A 10,780-nucleotide genomic window follows, 5' to 3' on the forward strand; every position below is an offset into this window, starting at 1 on the left:
TCTACCAGTAAATACTTTTCTGAGCTTAATCAGCCAATCACAACAGGAGGAGTTCCCTTTTTGGGGAGGGAACAAAAAAAAAAAAATGCTCCAACCTGTTTTGTTTCAGATACATTATTGTTTTTCATGACTCGCACCATGATATATGCACTCGGCATTTAAATAGATGGTGTGCAATAAAGTTAATAATTATTGTTGAGGCATACAATTGCAAACATACCCTACCTTTCTGCTAACTTTATTCTTATCATTTTACAGTTATGATGTTTTTATAAGCACATGTGCCGAAGCTGCATGATGAAATGATGAATGATGAAATGTTGGAGTGGGAGGATAGCATTTGGTCAATTGTGCCCTGAGTTTTGCCTCACAGGCAACACTATCTTCTAGCCTACCTTCTTCAGTAGTCTGGCTACCTTAAAAACATAACCCTAACCTAAACATCAATTATCTAAAGCATAGGTCTTCAACAGGGGGTCCATGACCCCCAGGGGGTCCTCGGAGGTACTGCAGGGGGGGTCCCGAAATTGTTTGTAGATAAAGCTATTAATTCAAAAAAAATGTTTGGCTTTGCCATTCACATTCCCTCCTCTGCTGTACTTCGTGAAGGGCGGCGACACACGACTGAGTGGAGGAAAGGAGAGGGGTGACCTAAAATATATTTCTGTCACTCACGCACATTCAAGCCTTTTCTATACAATATATACAGTAGGGGGTCCCTGCACCACGCTACACCAGTTTCGGGGTCCTTGGCATGAAACACGTTGAAGACCCCTGCTCTAAAGTGTCTGATTTTGCGGTTTTGTGTTACGTAATAATGCAGAACGGTGAGTAAATGATACTGGGAGGCTATTTAGGGACGTCTGCTAACGTAAACATGGAAATGGGAGCCGTCTCCCTTTGCTTCATCCTATCAGAAAGTAGGCGTCAGTTCATTGCATAGTGTCATTGGGTTAAAGTTTGCCCCCACCCTCCATTTGTTATATATAAATAATAACAACCGGAATCGGTGCTAGCATGTGGAGAGAGTACCTGTTAGACAAGGAGCTAGTTCGCACACACGTTTAAGCAGCCAGGTAGCTGAACACCACACCCGATTGCTGAGTAAGCTAAGAGGACACAGTCAACAACAAGGCAGCAGCATGTCGGTCGACAGCGTGTTTAGGACCCGCTCTCTCGGTGTGGCCGCCGAGGGTCTTCCTGACCAGTATGCCGACGGCAAAGCAGCGAAAGTCTGGGAGCTGTACATCGGAGACACGCAGAGTAGGACGCAGGAATACAAAAGCTGGGTGGTGTCTTTGCTGAAAGAGCAAGGGGTGCGGGGAGTGCTGGATGTAGCCTGCGGAACAGGGTAATGTAAAGCCGACTCCGAAGTTTTACACTGGCCACTTGTGTAGTCTCACCAAACTCCATCAAAAATTAGTTCAATTTTTATGCATACCCTTATATATCAGCAAAGGTAACACCATCAGTTAAAACTTTTATAACGTTTCTATATTTTCACAACCCAACCTTTATTTCGGCATTAGTTTTATAAATCAAGTCTACATTATTTCAATGAAATGTCAAATGATGTGCATATTTGTTTATTAACTGTAGCCTATGTCGAATTGAAGACTGCACCCAGTAGTGAAAATTGGGATGCTATAATTACCCTGCAGGTTTGTGAATGGGTGTGACCATGCTGAAAAAACACACTGTGATCATATTAGAGTCTTGGCATTCTTGCCACGTTTACAGTGTTTATTATTGCTGTTTATTTATTTTTTATATAAACGTTTAACTTTTGTGTGCATGATAGAGACATAGACACACATGTTGTTGTGTAATACATAAGTTAGATTTATCTTTATAGAAAATCAAGTAAATTTGGCTTTTTCTGGAATTTCAACCCTCTGACCCTTTTTAACTCTGGACAAAAAGCGGATTAGGCCAGAGAGTAATGAATGAAAGTGCAGAGTTTGCACCAGCCACTGTGCCAGTTCCTGCCTCCAGCAGCAGTCTGGAGCTGGGACCATGTCGACAATGTCACTTAAAATAGTTCTAACTAAGTTTTAACTATATGGTCTAAACAAATGCCCCAAGATACAAATGCTGTTGATCAGATCTGTGTACATTTTCTGCCTTTAACATTTACTCCAGTTGCCCTCATTCAAACCACTGGTTTAAGATCGTGGATGTAGGGTTCAGGGTCTGATGACCTGGTTCTGGGTTGCTGCAGGGAGTTTTGGCTGGTTCTATGCAGTCTGTTTACCTCTGCTGATAGTGTATCTGTGTCCTGGAACAACAGCAAGGCCGTTGGCTGAACACTACTTTAACCTGTCAGTGTGTAGCCTCTCAATTCACCTCAATTTGTCTTTCTGGCTGAGAGAAATTGTACATTGCAACATTTATTTTGTCATTAAATGGCATGTACTACAGGATTTTGCACTTAACAAACATCTATTCAGTGATCTATCCGTTTAATTAACCCATTTATAAAATGGGTTGCTAAAATGTTTGCTTTTTTAATCAGTTAAAAGCTGTCATTGCAGATAAATATCACAGAGTTAATACTTTTATCTTAATGCCATCCACCCATGCGCATCTCAAATGTAGACATTGTAAACCTGCATATCTCACATAAGACTTTTGGTATCCAGTATGGAGGCACACAGTCTTTGGCCATGTGTCATAGTAAAAGTGTCTCCGCAGCACAACCATCTGAGGCGACGTAAACACGCTCACAGTCGAATGAGGGGACAAATGGCCTCACTATTTTTGGCAGTCTAAATGTGCCGGTGATGCCAGACTCTCCAGTTGTTCTGCCATCAGATTTAGCAGCAACTTATGCAAGAGCAGAAGAAGCTGCACACCATGCTTTCAATTAGGATATAATCATCATAATTTGCAGATGAATTACCTTGATCTGAACCATAGAGTTTTCTTTGCTTTTGCTTTGCATGAGATTTATGTTACGTAATTATGAACCAAACTTGAAAGACTTGTTACCTTAACTGTTATAACTGCTTTATATTATCTTGTTACCCAGTTGTTAATGATTGCAGTTTTTTTCAGGTCATTGTGCAATGAATCTCGCTCCTGTGTTGCTCTTTAACACGCATCAATTTGGATTCTGTTTGAAATGTTCCGGAGCTCTTGCATATTGTTTAACTCAAAACTAGTTATTTTTGGAATTCAGTGCAATCAAAGTCCAAACAAAACTCTGCCAGGCTTTTTAAGCATAAAGATGTCAACCATGTCTTTATAGCTGTAAAACAATGTGTTGTATGATGACATTCATCGTCACACTGAAGTTATTTCTCTTGTCACAAGCTAACATCGGTCTAAGAGCACATCCAACCTCACCATGAACAAACGAGATGAAGTCACTAAAGACCACATTTCCTAAACGTGTCTCACCTCACTGTAGTACACACTAGTGTATTATTAGCAAGGTTTGTAAGTTTATGCTGTTGTTTAGTACACAACTTGTATTTACAGAGCAACTGTATTTTATGTTGTAGAGTTGACTCCATCATGTTGGTGGAGGAGGGCTTTAACATGGTGAGCGTGGATGCCAGCGACAAAATGCTCAAGTATGCGCTGAAGTCAAGATGGGAGAGAAGAAAAGAACCAGCTTTTGACCAATGGGGTACGGCATCTTTCATTTGGTTTAAATTCAATTGTCATTTTTGAATGTTCAAAAACACGTTTTCCTCTTCATGTTTCATGGCCGTTCTTTCCCCTGGTATCCACAGTGATTGAAGAGGCCAACTGGTTAACATTATCGGAGGATCTTCAGAAGCCAGGGCCTGGCTTTGATGCTGTTATCTGCCTCGGCAACTCATTTGCCCACTTACCAGACTTTAAAGGTACGTGAAAGATGAAGGGACAGAGTTTATTTTTCCAAAGACCTCTTTCACATTTTTCTTGAATTTGCCAGGTTAAATTCTGGAACACAATATGGATCCCTGATCATCTCCAACCAAGCAAAATCTTTCTTAGATGCCAATGATCATCCAACGTCAAGTCACTCACATAACATCTACTGATGATGTGTGATCATTGTATTGCTCTCAGGGGACCAGAGTGACCAAAGGTTGGCCCTTCAGAACATTGCCAGTATGGTCAGACCCGGTGGGATCCTCATCATTGACCACCGTAATTACGACTTCATCCTGGAGACCGGCCGGGCACCAAAGGGCAAAAATATCTACTATAAGGTATTAAACTTAATGGCGTTAGGAAAGGTTTGTTACAGAGAGGTGCAGATTGACATGTAGATGGATCATTTTGCAGTGGTGGACCAAGGACTCAGAATTTATACTAAAAGTAAAAGTAGTACTAACACAGTGTGTAAATACTGTTACAAGTCAAAGTCCTGCATTCAAAATCTTACTTCAGTAAAAGTATAAATTAGCATCAAAGTACAAAGAGTGAAAGTACACATGCTGCACAACGACCCATTTCAGAATAGTGTATGTTATATAATTGGATTATAATTGTTGATGGATTAATGTGTTCATTACTTTAATGTTGCAGCTGGTAAAGGAGAAGTTTTTATTCAGTTTTGTTTTACTATAAATTCTGCTGTGTAGCTTGTGAATCTTTGAACAGGGGATCAACAGTTTTATCTTAACCTACACGTAGTAATACACCATCATTTATTTGTTGAAATATATTTTGTCTTATTAAACCGAATCTGAATCTTCAAAGTAACTAAAGCTGTCAAATAAATGTATAAATAAATGTAAAAAGTACATATTTACCTCTAAATTGAGTGGAATCATGAAGTAGCAGGAAATGTAAATACTCAAGTAAAGTACTTCAAAGTTCAGTTCAGTACTTGAGTTAATGTACTTAGTTGCTGTCTACCACTGTCATTTTGTCCCCATTCATTAGTGGTGTAACAGTTGAAACAGAGACCACAAACTGTGACACTGTCCCCCCCCCCCCCCCTCTCAAACAGCTGCCAACGTGACGGCCGAGGTCTCATTCCGCTATGAGGCGGAGCTCTCAGGACGGCTGCTAATAGACCTGAGGTTGCATTTTAACAAAGCATCTTAACCAGGAGGTGGCAGTGTTAGCTAACGGATGTCTATTCACAGCATCAGAACCTGCACTCTACTGCCTCTCTGCTCAATGGTGTCACTTTATCAACACTTTGTAGTCCTCATGGCTTTTGTCTGCATCCTGTGTGCCGGTATGCAGCCCGTGTCTGTGCTGTTAGACACACGTGAGCTGAAGGTCACAGCTGGTGTGCTGTTTACTGACTCTTCATGTACATTTTGCTTTCTGGATGTTGTCCGAACTCCTACCTGCTTAGAATGAAACCTCTTCTTCATTAAGGTGGTTCCATTGAGTGTGATCACGCCGGGCTTTATACCTGTTAGCTGCTCTTCTGTCGTGCTCACCTTCTCCAAATAAAACAGAGGCTGCTTTTGTTGGTGGGAAGCCCGGGGGTGATCACAGAACGTGTGCGTGCGTGCGTGCCCGTGCGTGCGTGTGTGTGTGTGATGGAGGAACTGAAGCTGAAAAAAGTGCATTTGTTAATTTCAGTGTAGTGCATGTTATGTAAAGAACTGATTGAAGTGTATGTTTTTATGAGTTTGTCCTGGTGCCTCAACAGTCTGGTGGAAAAATGCCAAGAATCTACTGGTGCACTGTTGCCAAAAGTGTTTTCTCTCAACCATTTTGACCATGTAGTTCTAATTTCAGTTTTTATATGAAACAGCCTGCGGAACGCATTACAAGCTTGTAAGACACACAAATGTCAAAGAAGAACAAAGGCATCAGCCTGAACGATTCATAAAAAGGCTTTTCTTAAATCAAATGTTCTGCTCTATCTGACTATTTATTTCCTTGTGAAGAGAAGTTGGACGGACTCGTATTGTTTAGGAATGTTTTATTTAGCAGCAGCTGAGTTTAAGACCTAAATCTCTATCCAGAGCCTGCCGGATATTGTGAGGTTTTATTGAAAGTGGCCTCAGAGAAACAGAAGGAAATGAGGATGAAATTGTTGAGTTTAAAAATATTTTTTGCAATTGGAAGAAACACCCCTAATGTCAGGGGTGCTGAGGAAAAAATCTATTTGCAAGACGGAAAATGAAGTTAAGTGTTTTCATATCGGGCTTAAAATGATGAGCAATATCTAGTTTGTAGCTAAAATGTACATGTATTTCTATAAGCAGCATGTGTTTGGATATCTAAAGTTGAATTATACAACCAATCCTGCTATTATTCTATTTTTTGTCAAAAGCTGAAGAATATAAAATGGAACTAGAAAGACAGAACAGCAGGTGCCAACAGAAATGAGCCATATTTGATTTATTTTCCACAAAACAAGTTCCGTATTCTTTGATCCAGCCAAAGTGTGAACTAACCAGCTGGAAGTGCTCGAGGAAATATCCCCTTCTGATACCTCTGTAATCCCCGAGTCTGCTCATATGCTCCAACTCTGTACTCCACAACAGTAAGAGCCACCTCCAGGTTCTGTCACTACTGAAGAAAAGAGTATTTTTGGTGGCGAATACTCTGCAACATGTTTCATAAATGAGCGTGTGTTTGTGTTGCAGAGCGATCTAACTCAGGACATCTCCACCTCGGTGCTGTGGGTCAATAATAACCCCCATATGATCACTCTGGACTACACCATCCACGTGCCCAAGGCCGCACTTCACAATCTTCCTGAAGTCAGGTAGGTCATCACTCTGCTCACACAACACTAACGCAGCATCAAAGTGCCCAGCGCTACTTACTTACAGCTGGACAATAAGAAGAATAATAATAAACAAGAAGACTCTGGTATATGGTATGTCAATCATTTAATGTGTTGATACCTCAACATAATACAGTTTCAGTAATTGTAAATGGATGAAATAACCAGAAATGGATGTTTGTTTGTCGAATTCAGCAAATGAAATACTCAGAAAAATATATACCAAACGACACATGACACTGCTCCACTTTGACAGCGGCTGTTATAAGATAGTTATTAATATGTCATCAGTCCTAATGATTACAGTTTGGAAGCTTCAAACATATTGTGTAATTATTAATATTCTTTCACAAGTCTGTCTCCGCCCCACACACACACACACACAATTTTTTTTATAAAATAGAATTATTATTATATATATATATATATATATATATATATATATATTAATAATTCTATTTTATTTTATAAAAAAAATTATATAAATTGCCCCCACTGCCACAATTTTCTTGGGCGTTACAATAAAATGTGTTTGTCAGAAAATTAACATTGTTCTGCTGGATTTTCAGCAGTAATTGCAACCTGACGGGGCGGAGACAGACTTGTGAAAGAATACTAATAATTACACAATATGTTTGAAGCTTCCAAACTGTAATCATTAGGACTGATGACATATTAATAACTAGCCGCTGTCAAAGTGGAGCAGTGTCATGTGGCGTGTTCCATAAGGACATACAGTATTTGTGGCAGATTTTGGTGCATATCCGGAGCAGCATTCAATTTATCAAATGACTCTTCAGGTGTCATAAGCCAATAAGCCATATTCACTCAGGACTCGTATTGTGAGGGGGTCTCATGTGATCTCACGTCTGGGTTTCGTATATGATGTCAAGGCTTTGCATAACATCTGCTTATATTAAAGATATTGTACTTATTATTATTATTATTATTATTATTATTTTACTTTGATTCATTATTGCCAACATTGCCTCTAAAATTCTGGACTGGGAAATAATCAGAGAAAACAACAAACCTTATGGAAAAGAAATGCGACTCCAAATCACAGATTTAATTTGATTTATTTATTTTATTGAGCTTTCTGTTTGGCGGAATATGGAAGGCAAGTTGCGGTGAAATTTTTACTTTGACAAGCTATGAACCTGGCAGCATTGCACAGGATTCAGATCAGACGACCGTCACAATAATAATTATTATTATTATTATTATTATTATTATTATTATTATTACCCAGAGTTCCCCAGGTAATGCTAGTCCCGTGCGAATAGGGCTTAAGGATATAATAATGACGATGATGTGTGACCCTTTGAATAAAATGTTACTGGAGGACAGTCTCTAGGGTTTTGTCAGCATTCATCTGATATTTGTCTCACAGTCTGGGTTGTTTTCTGAAATCCCTTACAGTCAAGGTGGATGGCCTCTCTCACCAGACATGTCACACACACAACAGAAAGTAAGACTGGTTGGAGGAATTGTAATGTGTGTAACTCTGCTTCTGTGTAACTCTGTCCTCTGTAGTAAATTTCGTCTGTCCTACTACCCTCATCGCCTGGAGAGCTTCAAAGCTTTACTGAAAGATGCCTTCAACGGCAAAATGGAGCACAGCGTCTACGGAGACTTCAAGACGTACGTCCCTGGCCAGACCCAGGCCCCGTGCTACTTCATCCATGTCTGTAAGAAGACAGCATAAGAAGCCCCACACACACACACACTGCTAAGAAAATAATAACACTCTGTTCTCTTCATGTCTCAGCATGCTCCTCCAGATTTGGGCAAAATTATATTTGAATATGTTTTTAAAAAAACCAAACAAACCAAAAAAGAATAATTCATGAGCATGCACAAGAGTGGCAGTGCCAGTAGGTGGCCTGATGAACATTATATAAGAATACAACTTGCTGCTAGCTGTCATTTCTCTACTGATTGTGAAATGATGTATGCTAACATGTTTGTCTTTACGTGCAACAGTTGGTGGGTTCTTATCTCTCTTGACTTCAAACACGGCACGTTGCTAAAACTCTCAAATAGTAAAAAGTATTACAGTAAATAATATATTTCAAATGTATCGGACCACTGTTTTGCCCATATCTGTTTATTTTCCCAGTGTGCTGTGTGTTGCTTTTGTGTTTACCTCATTTCCTCCCTGAACTTGGATATCCACGATGAACATGTTTTGAAATGAGCGATATTCCTCATGATGGAACACTTGATATTAATCGCCACTAATGTACAAAGTGCTGCGATTCTTTTTCTTAAACAATTGTATTATGTAAGTTTACAACAAGGGTCTTAAAAACACAGTTCTAAGTTTTTTAAAAGCGTATCTCATTCCGGCCTGCTGCCTTTCTTTAAGTTCAGGCAGATCTGGCACAGCATGACAGTTTCATATTCATTAGCCTTGCTTTTATGACATGTTCAACTTCATGTTTAATAGTAATCGTGCACACCATGTTGGAGTCAATTAAAAAAGACCAGAGAGCAGCTAGTGAAGATTGTGAATCCCGCTGACCCCCTTTGAAAGGCCAGGTGTATGTTTGGAGTGTCACACCGCACGATCCCCCACAGAGATCATTCTGTAACTTTCCTCCACATCCTTACTTCCTCACCCTCCAGCTCCAGAGCTGAATGACCTCTGACCTCTTTGAGAGGAACGGCTTCTCATATTTTAACTCTTTTGTAGCAATTCAGATGTTGCTTAACTGGTTTCTAGTTTATCTTATTTAAGCCAATAACAGCCTTTACATTTCCTGGCCACTAATAAGGGTTGATGATTCAAAACTACCAACTGTGTCGTTTTAGCAATACTCGTAAGGCCAGTGACTTTGAGCAGACTGTACTAAACTGGTTATAATTTCAAACAGTTTTATATCATGGAGAAACAAATGTCTTAGACAATTGTGTTATCAACCAAAGATATTTGAAAAGTGTTATTTTCTGCTCATATCTTGGAATTGTATGCTTCAAAAGTGAGAGAAACTTGAATGTTTGTACATGTCGCAAATAATTGAGTTCACTTAAATGATGAGTGGAACATGATGAAAGATTAATTTATTGTGCCATATTATCCAGGTCCAAATACATTTTGCTTTGACACCAAATATTTTTCACGTGAATGAGAAAAAAAAGAGTCTCTAGCAGAGACAAATAAAATATTATCCTGACCCCTGCTGTTTGCCTGAACAAGAGCGCACGGTGCATTCAAACGCTGTGCGTGTGCCTCTTGCAGAACTAAGCGTAGCTTGTGACAGATCAACGGGAGGTATGTGGTGAGAATGTCTGGATGTTTGAGTGGCTTTGAACGTTAACGTAGAGATACAACTATTTCACAGCAGTCTTATTGTGTTGTCAGCTCTTAAATAAAACATGTTTTAACATTTTATAATGAACGATGATAATTGGAAATAAAAGAGTATTTGAAATAAACCTGACTGTCACATTTTTATTTGCAGTGTCATGTTGTGAATTTGAAGATTTGTTTTCAGCTCTTTTGAATGATACTACCAGATTTATGAAAGCAAGTAAACATGTGTCAGCTCATATATGTTACACGTGAGGGTTTATACATGTGGCTCACTGGAGCTCAGTATCACTGCATCAAGTAAAGATATTGGTTATTCATTTCAAATCTGCATGAAAGCGACACAAAATGCTTCACTCGTGTTTTCAGAATCATGATTTTCATATGGCAACTGATTGAAGTTAATAACTAAGAAACATATGAAAGCAGTTGTGACGTTATTCCATCAAAATGAGATCTTTTAAAGGAGTCAGTCATTAAGTGCAGTACACATGTTGGACACCAGAGGGCAGTGTTACATTACATGTAGCTATTGAAAAGCAGAACGTCCCACAGATGAGGAGTGAACATTAGTAAACTTCTGCTTTTTGTCTTTCAACATGATACATTTTTTTATTATATTACCAATGCAATTATTTTATTTAATCTAAGCAAGTTTTATATGTCCCATTTCATTTTAATGACCCTTGTCTGCTCTCAATTGTGTTTATTGTGATCGCCTAAACAGCTTTAAAGTCCCAAGGCTTTCAAATTTTGTTGACTTT

At 39.1% G+C, this 10,780-nt stretch overlaps 1 protein-coding gene across 1 annotated transcript; it reads left to right on the forward strand.

Moving 5' to 3' along the window:
* The first annotated feature begins 993 nt into the window (after nt 1-993).
* gnmt (glycine N-methyltransferase) lies at nt 994-10,141 on the forward strand. The gene is made up of 6 exons (XM_029461125.1): nt 994-1,351; nt 3,507-3,634; nt 3,741-3,854; nt 4,063-4,205; nt 6,558-6,679; nt 8,237-10,141. Exons 1-6 carry the CDS (start codon nt 1,143-1,145, stop codon nt 8,406-8,408), a joined length of 888 nt encoding a protein of 295 aa, XP_029316985.1. The 5' UTR covers nt 994-1,142; the 3' UTR covers nt 8,409-10,141.
* The last annotated feature ends 639 nt before the right edge of the window (nt 10,142-10,780 follow it).

The sequence above is a fragment of the Cottoperca gobio genome, chromosome 22 (genome assembly GCF_900634415.1).
Source record: "Cottoperca gobio chromosome 22, fCotGob3.1, whole genome shotgun sequence".
NCBI lineage: Eukaryota > Metazoa > Chordata > Actinopteri > Perciformes > Bovichtidae > Cottoperca > Cottoperca gobio.

Bases quoted from the DNA above. Each gene is read 5' to 3' on its own strand.
- gnmt (XM_029461125.1), top strand. From the start codon at position 1,143: ATGTCGGTCGACAGCGTGTTTAGGACCCGCTCTCTCGGTGTGGCCGCC. The intron at 1,352-3,506 runs GTAATGTAAAGC...TTTATGTTGTAG, and splicing joins GATGTAGCCTGCGGAACAGG to AGTTGACTCCATCATGTTGG. The intron at 4,206-6,557 runs GTATTAAACTTA...TTTGTGTTGCAG, and splicing joins GCAAAAATATCTACTATAAG to AGCGATCTAACTCAGGACAT.